The sequence below is a fragment of the Pundamilia nyererei genome, unplaced genomic scaffold (assembly GCF_000239375.1).
Source record: "Pundamilia nyererei isolate P.nyererei 1_Seehausen unplaced genomic scaffold, PunNye1.0 scaffold00098, whole genome shotgun sequence".
Classification (NCBI taxonomy): Eukaryota; Metazoa; Chordata; class Actinopteri; order Cichliformes; family Cichlidae; genus Pundamilia; species Pundamilia nyererei.
Window position 1 is genome coordinate 1,968,363 of NW_005187499.1, and position 14,026 is coordinate 1,982,388.

At 42.6% G+C, this 14,026-nt stretch overlaps 1 protein-coding gene across 1 annotated transcript in view; it reads left to right on the forward strand.

The window, feature by feature from the left end:
* Positions 1-5,650: 5,650 nt before the first annotated feature.
* The window catches only part of zswim5 (zinc finger, SWIM-type containing 5), a 64,695-nt gene continuing 56,319 nt past the window's right edge, over positions 5,651-14,026 (forward strand). Inside the window, exon 1 of the mRNA XM_005740261.1 lies at positions 5,651-6,372. Coding sequence (XP_005740318.1) covers positions 5,844-6,372 — 529 coding nt within the window. The 5' untranslated portion in view covers positions 5,651-5,843. The remainder of the gene's footprint in view (positions 6,373-14,026) is intronic.

Sequence of the window (14,026 nt, forward strand, 5' to 3'; positions counted from 1 at the left end):
TGTGATTTCACAGTCAGATCCACCCCACCACCCCCACCCTTGATACATAATTTTTTTTGTGGATGGAAACAGCAGAGACACTTGTCTTCAGGCTTCAAACAAATGATAATGCTATGGTGGCTCCTTCTCTCTTTTATGTACAGTCTTAGTGCGCATGGTGAGTCAGAAACACAAAGTTCACTGCCTTGCTCACGGGTAGGTTGAAAGCATGTTTGTTTGTTTGTTTGTTTTTGTTTTTTTTAATCATTTTAAGATGAGAATTGACCTTCCAGTCATAAACCAGCCTCTCAAACCTCAAGCGAGGCTCCTCCACAATAACTGCAAACCTGTCATTACAGACACTCTGCGCCTTTACATTCCCTGGACGCTGCCTGCATCTGTACATGTGATGTCTCAAACCCTTTACAGCACTTTCCCGAACCGAGCGATATTGAGAATGATACACAATGGATCCACTTTTCTCTTTGGAGTCAGGAGGGAGAAATAGTGAGAAGAGCAGGCAGACAGAAAACAGAATACTGAGGGGAAAGAAGGGCTAATACAAGGGGAAGAAAGAGAGGAGTGGGAGTGACTGCAAGAGCAAAAAAGAATGATTGCCTATTGACTTGATGAGAGTGGAAGCATCATTATATAATTGTAAATCCCAGAAAGATAGGGTGTAATAGGACTTTCTCTCCTCCCACTGCTGCTTTGGTAATTTATCCCTCTCTCTTTCTCTCTTTCCATCCCTTTCTATCTCTCTGTTTCACCCTGTCACCCATCAATCTTTTTCCAATTACCTGTTCTGTCTATCTACAAATCCATCATCATCATTTCCATGGTAACGGGCCGCATCCTCCATTGGCTTCGGCCTATTGTTCAATATAATTGCACGCCAAAAAGCAGTCTTTAAAAGAGGGAAGGGGATACACAGAGAGGCACAGATCTGGATATTGTCTCCGTGCTCAGTGACTAATGTCTCTCCCACATCTCCAAAGAGTCAACTTCAGAGCAGATCATCTGCTTAATTTTGACCATGGCATCCATTCATCAGGCATTTTAGCAGCCATTATGTGTGGATTGGCTTCATCCCAGGCTGATGAAACATTTTCTCTGCCTGTGCAATTGTCAGTTATTGTGAAAATGAGGACGTATAACTGCCCGTGCAAGGTCAGTGAGGAACAATAGTTATATGTATTTGGTAGAAATAAATGGGAGACACGGCTATCCAAAAATCTATTAAGGTGGTTTTGTTTCATTTAGCAACTTGTAATTATAAGTTAATGGACACGGTTATTCTGAGTGCCTGAGGCTTGTCTTCTTATTTTTCCACATAATTACAAAAGAACCACTTTTTTCACCCAAAGAGCACTAAATTCCTCCCAGCCTCTGAGGTAATACAATCAGTCTACTGACATCAGCACCAAAACTGTCCGTGTGCAGAGTTCTCTTTCCTTTCTAATATAAGGTACTTTGTCAAGAGTGAAAATGAATCTAATTAAAATGACACAAGGCGGTTTTTCTTTTTCAATCTTTCATTTATTGGATCCATGCATATTATGATACTTTGAAGAAACAAAATTGATGGCAAGTCTTCATTTGAGGATTGAAATTCTGTTCTTGCTTTAGTTTCTGTGGTATGAGTAAACGGCACTTTTGAACAGCAGATAGTGGTGCGTGTTCAACCGGTTTTCAAGCCATTCATGCCGGACTGCTGGGAACTGGTAGTTTGCATAAGATGTGGATCCAGCCTGAGTACTCTACAGCATTCCTGTATTGTGAAACTAATCCATCTGCCAATCCATTTTCTACAGCTTATCCAGGTTTGGGTTGTGTGTGGGGGGGGGCATTAAAAACAGAGGTGCCCAGACCTCCCTTTCCCTCAGCTCCGGTTGTTCTGAGATGCTTTGTCTCATGCCTGGCATCTCCTCGTGGTTGAATCTGTCGAAAAACACCTCATCTAGGAGTCATCGAGGATACAGATGCCCACACTACATCACCTCAACTCCTCACTCTCACCCTAAAGATGAGCCAAGGTTCAAGGTTCAAGGTTCTTTATTTGTCACATGCATAGTTATACAAGTATAACACACAGTGAAATGTAGCCTGACACGCTCCTCGACGCTCCAAGACGGCCTTCAGGGAAACATTTATGACTGCTTATTCTTTCAGTCACTCCAGCTTATGGCCACAGGTGTTGGTGGTAGCGGGGATCTACCAGTAAACCAACAGCTTTGAATTAACACTCAGCTCTTTACCTCAAAGGGCTCCTTAAGCATCGATTTCACTAGAGATGTTGCACTAAACCATCTGCTAATAAGGAAGAGTTCCACTCTTCTCACCCCTCCACTTGCGGACAAGATCCCAAGTTACCTCCACCTGGGGAATGAAAAGCTGATGGCATCAATACTTGATGATGCGTCTCCTTTGTAAAGAGCAGCAACACCTGGTAGGTATTTTCTTATACAAGTACATTATGAAACATTTCAGCAACTCAGGAAGTAAACGTCCGTGTCTGATCTTGAACGTTTAAAAAAAAAGGCAGCCACACCTAACCTGAAAGGGTTTTTCTACACTCCAAGTTCACAGAGCTCGATGAAATTCAGCTTTGTCTGTTTTGTGCAATTATCCAAAACTCAAATCAAAGCATCCCTCAAGCATTGAAACAGAATCGGCTTCAAATCTAAGCATTTATGCACTCATGTACCCCCAATCATGGAAAAAATCAATCTGCATCAGACCCACATTGATCATGAGGACCACTGCAGAATCTGAAAGGGTTATCTAATGTGTCATTTTCATGTATTTTCATTGTAATTCTGCAGGGCTTGTTATTCACTGGGGAAGCTGATAGAACTACATCTCTGTGTGCATCTTTGTTGAGTAACTCTGGCACGTTCTCTCTTCCGTAAAGCATTTTGCATTTCGGTCACAATAACTCATGAGAGACATGTATGCATTCAATGAGAAACGTCCCAAATCTCATCCTTCTCAAACTATACATGTTGTATAGCTATTGGCATAAAGAGATCGGTCAGAGGAAGAATGACTAAAGACTCAACAACATGAAAGCAAGCAGCGATGGAAACAATGTGCTTACAGTGATCATTGTAAAAGTGAATAAAAGCATGTGTCTGCCAAAGGTTACGAGAAAATGGCTTCATTTGGCGCTGTTGTGCTGTTGGCTAGACAAGATAAACCAACCTATTGTTGATCTTTGTCACAAGAATATAAATATGTCACATGAAAGGAAAGCTGAAACAAAGAAATAAAAAAATACAAAGAAAAAAGTCTATTTTAGCCTGTATCTTGTGCCCGTCTTTGCTTTTACTCATTAAAAACTCTATAAGAGCAACTTTCAAAAGTGGTTTTATCAATACAGCTGCTTCCCAGGCCAGCCATCGTCACTTACCGAGCTGATAATCTCGCAGGACATATGCACATACTTTTAGTGTGATTCACAGACGTTCAAAACACTCTTAAACAAACAAGGGAGATGTCAGAGGTCAAAACCTGACTGCATCCAACTGTTACTTTTTCTTGTCTCATATCACACATTCAGAATTCAGAAAAATGTAGCTAATTTTGGCTGATCCTTTATTCACAACAGCAGGTAGCCGAGCATATTTTATTTGGCAGATTTTTTTAAGCAACTCTCAAGGGATTCATGTCTCCCCCACAGGGGAGTGCTTTGCTTGTGGGGGCAAATGTATAGCCCATGAGACTATAAAGCTCAAGTTAAATATAAATAATATTCACAACGGTGTAAGGCAAAGAGTGGTTTTGTCTAATGTCATACTCATATTTAGCATCAGCCATCTGCTACGATCTCACAAGGAACTCCATACACAAAAACAATAACTGCACGAACAGACCCACAACTTCTGCTTAAGGCACAGACAGAAAAATGACAAGAATTCATTCCTGTTATTGTTCTCAAAAATGATGCCGCGATGAAGATATTAGCCCCACTGCGTGCCTTTTAAAGTCCTTAACATCCAGGTATGGCCTCAGGTATATGAGCAGCAGGCTCCATTGTGATGTGAAATGAGCATTAGCCAGAGTATTAGTTTAAACCCTTTGTGTCCTGCTGTGGGAGGCACACTCGCAACTGCATGCTGGACCCATTCAAATGAATGTGTATTTGCTGATCGGCGGTAATTGATATTTATGGGACACATAACACTGTGACTTTAATTAGCAAAACGGCAACTTTGTTATTCATGTGGAGAAGCTGAAATCGCTTTCTCCACTGGTGGAAAATGCTCACATCAAGGAGTGTGCTGTGGTTTGAAAAGAAAGAGTGAAGGAAGAGACTGAACAGTTAATAGTCATGTATTTTCACAGTTATAAGAAACATCAAAGCCAAACTTCAGTGAGTATTACATGTATGTAAGTCATCCATATAAATGACTTATTACTGTTGTTTTATTCTCTTCCTCCATGTGTGTATTTGCAGTCATTTGTATAATTACTGTCTGAAAGCAAGACAGCAGGTTTGGGACATGAGTCTAAGCTATTTTCTTGTCATTGTGCTGATTAATGATGCGCAGCATTCTCTACCTGTAATCAATCCTTCTCTCTCTCTCCCAGCTCTGTTGCCCTCTGTGCCAGCTAAGCTGGATCAAGTCACACAAATTTACCAGGAAAACGACAGGAAATCCAGAGTTTTGAGTTTTAAAATAAAAGACCAAAAGACACTGCATTTTCAAATTCAGAGGCAATGTCAGCATCGACTTCTTAACTGAGAATAGGACGAATATTTACCTCTGCAAGCCTTTATACATCCTAGGGGAGCTTTATCTGAGAGGAGATAAATGAGAGGCAGCTAAGCAAAGTTTCTACAACTCTGGAATACATGCAGAGACAAAAGGGAATGAGGCGCAACTACCAACACATCAGTAGGATGGAATAAAATAACACCAGCAGTGGAGAGTTCAAAGACCTTGAAAGAACTACAGCTTAAAAAGTTTAAAAGAGGCCAGAGAAGCTGAGGAACTAGAAGCACCTAAATCAGGTATCATTACTGACTGTCAGACTGCTACCTCCAAAGCAATCTTCCAGTTCTTAAGCATGTGGAAAATGTTTCTATGTTATGAATCAGAAAGAAATAATAAAAGCTTTAGAGGAAAGGCAGCTAGCTAAGTTAAATATTAATGATAAAAGGTATTTGGCTGTCATTGTTTAGTGGTTATATTACATCAGTAAATGTGTTATTTAACTTAGTTTTGATAATATACTATAATAACTGATATTAAGGGTAAGTTTATGACACCAGTCTTTGGAACTGATGTGTCAGAATAAGACCTAGATAATTAATACTTTAGATGAATGAATGGCATGTGTGCAACGAACTTTCAGGTCTTGACCTGATGTCACTTTGGGAAATCAAAATGACAAACATGAGTTAAGCTAAACAAAGCTGAATTTGCCAAAATTGCTTTTACAGCCGCTATCCGATGAATAGACAGATCCAGACATCCCCTCACCGTTTGTGACGTTTTAATCTAAATATGAGCTCATTGTGGTATTTTTCACCTGGAAAGTAGGCGTAAAAGACCTTGAGAAATGTCTCATTGATATCAGATCACAAGAGCCTAATTTTGATGGAAATTCACAGCATCAGGTCCGTGTTATGACTTAAATGGGCAGATTCTCTCGTTTGCGTACGTGTTTTATTTTGACAGCTGTGACCGGAAGCTCTGCCTGAAATACTTGCTAGTTTGACACGAGCCCCTATTTAGAGTGCTCTGGGAGCACAGAGAGCTTAGTGTGTGTATGTGTGTGTGTGTGAGAGTTGTTGGCTTCCTGCTGCTGCTCGGTGTCCGCACACCGTCCGTCTCGTTAGTGTTGATCGGCTCACCATGGCGGAAGGACGCAGAGAACAGTCGCCTCATCCTCTTCTTTCGGTACCACCGGCCAGCAAGCGACCCTGCCTTCGCCCAGCACCCCGAGGTCCCGGGCCGGGGCCCGGCCACGGCAGCGGGTTGCCCAGCTCCCGGTATCGTTCTCCCGAGTCTCTTCTGGACTGCGCTGCTAAAGCAGTAGCGGAAAAGTGGGCCTTCGAGAGAGTAGAGGAGCGCTTCGAACGGATCCCGGAGCCCGTCCAGCGCCGCATCGTCTACTGGTCTTTCCCCCGCAACGAAAAGGAGATATGCATGTACTCGTCGTTTCAGTGCCGAGTCGCCGGGGAGGAAGGTCCGTCGGCGACTCCCGGTGGGGTTGGGGGTGCTGGTTCCGGAGCTACAACCGCCGGTGGCGGTGGAGGATCTGCCGCCGGTACAACAGCTACCGTTGGGGCAGCCGGGGCAGTGGGGACGGGAGACGGACTGCCTTTCCGTCGGGGTATCAGACTGCTAGAAACCGGTTGTGTGGAAAACGTTTTACAAGTCGGTAAGTGGAATATTTCTGTCTAATCGAAGCAAAAGCTGCCTGGCATAAACACACTGGACTGTTTTTTTTTTCCGAGTCTCCGCTGCGGCTGCTCTTGGACCTTTTACGGCGGATGATTGATGGAAGTTTTTGCTGCTGTCGCGGAAAGTATGCAAAGCGCCTCTTTTCAGCGCACATAAAACTACACAAACACTTCGTGTTTTTTTTAGTTCGTTTCAATCGTACTGAGGCATTTGTTGTCGAATTTAACGCTTTTTTGGTTTATGGGACCCAAATGAAAAAGGGAAGCGTAGGAAAAGGGGCGCTTGCTAGGTTAGCCGACCAGCTGCTGTTTAAAAATTAAAGGGCTTCCTATTGCGTTACTCTGTAGCTGTACCGCTGGCTACTGCCACTTTACCCAGCGTTGTTTAGCTTAAAGCTTCAACTTGCCTTTTTTCTTTTCAAAAGAAAAAAAAGCGGAAGCCATGTCTTGGCAACTATGAGCACTTTTCTGCCTCGGCGAGGGTCAGCGTCGACGGCCGGAGGTGGCTGGAGTCGTGAGACAGGCGGAGGAGGAGGGCTTGACAGACGCGGATACAAAAGGACCCAACGTTATAGCGTCTGGGCTTTATCATTTTCCCCCCTCATTCCCTATTGCAGAAGTTTTTTTTCTTTTGTTTTTCCTACTCAACGCAACACTGGTTGAGGGTGGCTTAAATAAGGAACAAAGACGGTTATTGGGTCTCTTACTATGATTAATCCAGCGTTAATCCGGGGAAAAAATCCCCCGACTGCTTTTTGTTTATTTGCGGCTGCTGCTCGGACCGGACAAAGAGCTCCGACGCCACCAGCGTGGAATAATAAAAATCCACGTTGGGAGTATTTTTGTAGTTTCTCTAATTAAAGAGAACCTTAATAGCAGACGCAGTACGGCATTAATTTTCGTTATTACCGTTGCCGTTTGCCCGCAGCCTCGCAGTCGCGCGCAACACAAAAGGTTTCCAGTTGAAATGATCGATAAGCGTCTCGCATTGCCAGCGCTGCAGAGAAGGCTGTTTCCAAACAAAGGGCCATTCCGCAAAGCATCCATCTCCACTCAGATTTTTCATAGGTTCTCGTGCACGGCCACGAATTTGAGCTCGAACATTGGCGAAATTGATCCGATGAAGCCGATGGATAATGTTGAAAAAAGTCGTTTATGGTAACTGCAAGGATTTTTCTTAGACCATATGGTGTGAGAGCCACTGAAGCTTGTCTGGGTTTCATGTTGCTCCAAGGTATGGGGGGGCGGTGAAAGCTACAAACTGTTTGGCTGCTTCTTTTCTTGCTGACTGCTGTATCTAATTGCATTTCATAAATGCTCATTGAACTAAATGAAATCTGAAGCTGGATGCAGTCTGCTTTGATAAGTTTCTTATTTTTTCTTCCAAAGAGAGTTGAGGACCCAGAGGCTGGTCTCACCTCAGGGATTCGAAGTGTGTGCTTTTGCAAAGATTGTCAGCAAACCGCAGTCTTGAGTTAAAGGTGTAAGTTCTGAGTGATGACCTATTTTATCACTTCCTGCCATTACAAACACAACCACTGAGGTGAAAGTCTGGGTAGAAGGGGGTGAAGGGGATCCTGTCAGGTCTACAGTCTGCAGCTACGGAGTACAATTACAGTAACTGTGAATTTTGTTGGTATAAACTTAAGTTTTGAAAGTTCAACAGTCAAAACAAAGAGTACATTCCCATAACACAACACCTTACTAAGTCTTACCTGGCTCCATGGCGAATCGTTTCCATCCTCCTCCTCCTCTTACCCAGCCTCCCCCTCCCAAGGTCAGTCAAGGCAGGCAGGCACATGGTTTTGTCTTTCTGTCAACAAAACACAAGACTGGGGCCAAATAGCTGCGTGACATCAAGATAAGACTCGGCTTGCTCGTCACTGTGTGGAGCATGGGAACCGGTAACTGTGGAAGTTTTTTTTTTTTTTTTTTGCTGACTGACTTAACAGGAGTACAATTGTCTTCGGGTTGTTTTTCACAGCTAGGTTTGGATAGGTTGGGCTGGCTCACACAGAATAGTTAAGGATCGCGTTGCACAGCCGCAAAAAATGTTTCAAGATCTTGCTTTGGCCCGATGCGTGGCGTGTTTCTAAATGCCACTTATAGTGGTCATACTTGTTTTTTTGTTTTATAGGAAAGGGAGATGGACGTGGCTCATGTATTCTTTAATAGCAACTTGCTGGTGAGTGATTAGGAGCTGCGTGCTGACACATGCATGTTGATGTTGCATGGCTTGGAGGGGAAAAGGGGAGGAGGAAAGGTGTATTGGGGAATTGCAGTCTGGAACTGCTATTCAGTTTCTGAACCGCGTGGTTTGCATATTAATGGTTTAGAACATACTCTGAGCTACTATTTGTACACCAAAACAAAGTAATTCAGTTGGGTGTTTTTTATGTGAAGGGTGAGGCTGTGCTGCAGCCGTGCAGCCTCGTGTCTGCGTTTGACTTTTCTAGAGCTGAGTCAGCTGTTTGCCTGGGTCACCAGATTTGGGCTCTTTTATGGAAATTAAGTGCATTTAAAGTGTAATCGAGTTTTTCTTTTGGTTTGTTTTTGTTTTTTGAAGCACAGATGTGATGAGCCCACAAGCTAAACCATCACGAGATATGCAGTTTTATTTGTATTTATTGTTTTTGTTGTTGTTGTTCCTCACAGCTATTACAAGCACAGCAGGAGCTCCTATTCCTTTAATCTCCTGCTCATCTTTTGACTTTTTTGCCCCATGTTTCTCAGAATTGGTGCGCCTAGAGCAATCTCTCAAGTCGTTCTTGTGTTCTCAGGTAATAATTATTGGGACACAGCGCTGGGCAATATTCAGCGGACATGGTGTTTTGCTGCTCCCTTGCCTCTAGCTGCTGGGCTTTTATTGCTTTATCAGCTTGCGTAATGTAACGGCCCCTCGACTGATGAGCGCAATAATGAAATGAGAAGAGAGGGGGAGAAAAAAAGGATCTCTTCAGTTGAAAGTGATAACCTTTATTGCCAAAGACACCCATTGATTGATGCATTGACCATTTAGAAATGAAATGGCTGGTATTGTTCCTTAGTAGCCCCCCCCAAAAAAAGTACACTACAAGTGAAGGGCTTTTGTGGAAGAGCCTCTTTTAATAGTAATAGTGATGGATTGAAGGGATGTGAGCTCATCAACATCTCATTGGCACATGTGTTTATAATAATGTATTCCTTGCTCCAAGTCATAATTTCAATAATCAAAGCGAAGCATGCTTGTTTTTGTAACCCCCCCTTTCCTACACTGCAAAGTCGCCCTGAAGCCTCCATGCCACAGCCTTTATAAAGTCCTCAGAGAGCGGGAGGAAGGGATATAAGTGGAGGGAGGGGGAACGCGCGCGTGTGTGTGTGTGTGTGTGTGTGTGTGTGTGTGTGTGTGTGTGTGTGTGTGTGTGTGTGTGTGTATGTTTGGGAGGGAGGGGGCTTCTTTAGCTTTGAGTCAAGCTTTGGGATTATTGGGTCATGCTTTGTTACCCAGCTGTAGAAAAACTCCTTGTTCACAGAAAAGGGGTGTTTGTGTGGTGTGTATGTGGAAGGGGGGTGCTTAGTAGTATGTGTGTGCACATCGCTGTCTCCGTGACGTTACATAAAACTGTAATGGGTCTCCGACGCCTTTTCAAGCACCGGTGACTCTGACAAAGCTCGGCAGCAAAGTTGAACAGGATTAAAGTGTAGGGACTGACAGCCAGTGGACTGAAAACCGTTATTGAAGAACCAAAAGTCGATACTTCACGGAAAAGTTGGCTCTGTTTTGTGTTCCTTTACTTGTTCTGTGTTCAGGAAGATGATATTTGTCCGTCACTGTTTAGGCAGTGACGGACACTCTCATTTTGCAGAGTGTGAGTGTCCTGCCAGTATTTCCACAGATGTCATTTCCTGGCAGAATGGCTGTGGGGTTCATTGTTGTAGAAGAGCTTGCGAGCCTCTGGTGTAAACCTGCTCTTGGATTTCTCAAGAACACGTTGCGATAAAAGACGGGGGTTGGTGAGCTCAAAAGGGAGTTTTTCCTTCCCACTGTTGCCAAAGTGCTTGCTCATAGGGGGTCATATGATTGTTGGGTTTTTTTCTCTGTATCTATGAAGCGCCTTGAGGCGACTTATGTTGTGATTTGGCGCTATATAAATAAAATTGAATTGAATTGAATTGAATCCTTCGCTTGCCTCATCTCCCATCTTTCTTCCAGATTCGAGTCTCAGGCCCCGAGTCCGCTGACACCTCTCGCTTTTCATCTCTCCTTCCACATCTCAATGAGCACTCTGTCTTTACTGTTCTTTTGTTTTTTATAAAACTCCATGTGTTTTCCATTTATCAGGCTCTTTAATCTCTTTTGCAACCCCCCAATACACACACACACTTTTCTGCAAGTTTTGGGACAAGCTGGAAAGAGTCAGGTATGACTGAGTAAGAAAGAGGTCATACATTTGATTATGACGATGGTGATGATCTGGGTTTGTGACTCAGCGGTGTTTTTTTCTGCTGTGTCGGGATGTTGACTCATGTTTTGGCTAATCATGAGTAAACTTTAGACCCCAGTACGTGGAATGGTGTGGGATCTGCTAATAGTCCGTCCCAGTGATGATGACTCTATGTATATTTTCAGTGATTGTGTTCAAATCTAAAACTTCAAATGCTTGCTATAATGTCCTTCACATACTGCTTCCCAGCACTTTTGAGTCTTGTTCTGAGGACATTTCACATTTGTTTTATCCTGTTTTATGCACACTACTGGTTTGACGATTTTAAACTGTTATAAACTTGAAGTTGTTGCTGAAATTCTTTGTCTTATTGTCGCTTGAAAGGATGACTCATTCACCAGCCATATAGGCTTGTGGCATTCTTCCTGCTATGGAAGTTTAAATAAAGTTTTCTCTGCAGACTTTCCCACGGTTGTTTCACTTTTCTTTTCCTTTTCATTCCCACTTTCTGTCCTTTTCTGACCCAGTTTGATGGGATTTATGTCTGGCTATGGTGCTGGTCAGCCAGCATTTAAAGCCTTTAGTTAAACTGTTTTGGGTCATTATCTTGCTGTAACATGAAACCCTGACCAACCAGTCTGTCCTCATTTCTTCTTTTTTGCCCTTTTCTCACCCCTCTCATATCACAGAACATCACCAAAGAAGAAAAAGGGTAGTACTGGTCAGTTGATTGTGGAAAGAATGAATGCAAAATTCCTACTCTTACTCTCATTGTCTGCCATTTGGAATGAGAAAGACTTGCGATAAACATTGTCTAGGGCTCTAGTTTAACAAAAAACACAAGCTTTCCCTTAACATTAGTGATGAGGGTTTCAATGGGAAGGACATTTAAAAAGTGGAAAAAAAGTTGTCTAAATCTGATGTGGGTACTTCCACCATGGTGACCCCATTTAATTAACCAAAGGAAGGTTCAATGAAACTGCTAATGAAAACAAAACTGCATGAAAAAGGGAACTCATCAAATGATAAAAAAAAAATAAAAATACTGGACCCACAGGGGCTCAAACCCTCATCTCCCAGGCGAAAGTCTTTTTTTGTTTTTTAAATATCCCAAAGCTCTTATTTAAATGCTCATCATCCCTCTCATGTAAAGTGCTTTAGCCTGCACTGCAGTGGTGACTGTAGAAAAAGAAGGATTTTCTTTCGCGTCATATGCGTTTTGTTGTAGATTTATTTGACTGAGCCCAAACTTTAGCCAGTTGGCTATTTGCTACTCAATGCATTGGGGAAGAGCTAAAAATCAGACGGACAATATTTAATCAGTGTAATTAATTCCACGCCTGCCACACTTGAAAAGGGAAAATTGGTAAGACAAATCGTCCCCACACTCTTATTAGCTCTTGGAGAGACTCGTGAAACATGAGGCCATTAGGAGGACTCTCTGTTGTTGTACTCATCAAAGGGCCAGCCACCTGTACGTGTGTGTGTGTCTGTGTGAGACAGAGAGAGCATGTCCTGATTACATAAAATCATTAATCAAAGCTTGTTGTTCTTTGAGAGCTTCCTCCACTATTTGTACATTACATTTAAGGCACGAAAGGAATGATGGAAGCAGAATAGAGGGAAGTATTAACCCACCCCTTCTTTTGTCTCACTGTTGTTGCCAAGTGCTCTACGCTTTTCACTTAAACAGCTGATCCAGTGCTACTTTTTTTTCTTGATTTAGCACATGGTTTTGAAATGTTAGTGTCAAGCCATTCATGCTGTTCACATGCAATGTGTTGTCAAGGCACCACATGAAAACCAGCAAGAATAAGGAGAAAATGACTGGAAGTTAGAGCAGTTCTTTACGTGAGGGATTGTCTAACAATAGCAATTATAGCACATGCAGCAATTAAAAAGATGTTGCAACTATTATACCTGCGTAAGGGTTCAACATGATCTCCATGGCTTGTGTTGATTGTCAACAACTGTTAATGTGTACATGCATTCGTGCTCAGCCCTTACTAAAGATGTAGTGGATACCTGATTTACATCTGACACACAGGAAGGGTGCTCTTGCAGTCAGAGAAGACATTGAAAGCTCCTTGACATCTCAGTGTCCTTGCACTTGTGCTTGTTTTTTTGTTTTTGTTTTTTCTTCCTGTGGGGCAGGGCATGTTTCATGTGTTATACACAATTACTTAGTTTGTTTTTGTTTTTGTGCAACATCATGAATTCTTTTGAGAAAACAGAGGGGTTGGCTGTGTTCTTGTGGTGGTGCTGGTTCCCAGTTTTGCTTTTATACATAAATTAAAAGCGTATTGCACAAACTAGTGTGTTTCAGACATGCGTGAGTCAAAAGTTTGCCCAGGAGACGTGTTTCTCTGTAAGGATCAGAGCAATGAACAGTTAATGGAAACACTTTAATGAGAGAATGGCTACAACCAGCTTTGTTACACTGTAACCAGAATAAATGGCCCTCACTTCAAACACAAAGAACCACTAAAAATGCCACTTGAACTTTTTTTGTTTTTTTAACTGTGATTTCTTACTTTGCTGTTTCCACTCAGGACATGTTTGCAGTAGGTAGCAAAAAAGGATGGCATTCTTTGCCGTTGGTATTGTTTGCTCTACTCTGTCCCTCAATAACGGCTCCTTTCTTACTTTTTTGTCACAGTACCAACATGTGTGTGTGTGTGTGTGTATGTGTGTGTGTGTGTGTTTGTGTAAAATAAAATGCAGTGCAAACACATTTTTACTGCTTCTGTCCTGTTCTCATGCTTCCCTATCCTGTGTGTTTTCCTCCTACCTAGCTTTTAGTGCTTTTACCTTAGATGGGTGTGCAATTATCAGCAGAGATCAATGGTGGCCTTGTCCTGTTTTTTTTTTTTTAGCTCTTGAAGCTGACGGCTTGCTGTATTCAGTTATTGCGCTGTTCCACACCTGTCCTTTATTGGCTTTTTGTATGTGCACAAGCGTATGTTTACTATGGTTGTTTGTGCACATTTGGCCTCTGTCCCTGTCTCTGAGAGAGGCTGAACTTGAAAAGGAAGATTAATGCTTGCAGGCTGGACTTATGTCTTAGTTTGGTTGTAATTGCCTAACAAATTTTGGGGAGAAAGGAGAAAAATGGGCTGACAGCGAGTAAAGGGTCATTTGAAATGCAAAGGAGACCCGAAATGAATGCAGTCCTACAAACAGGTTGTTACACTCTTGCAACAGAAAC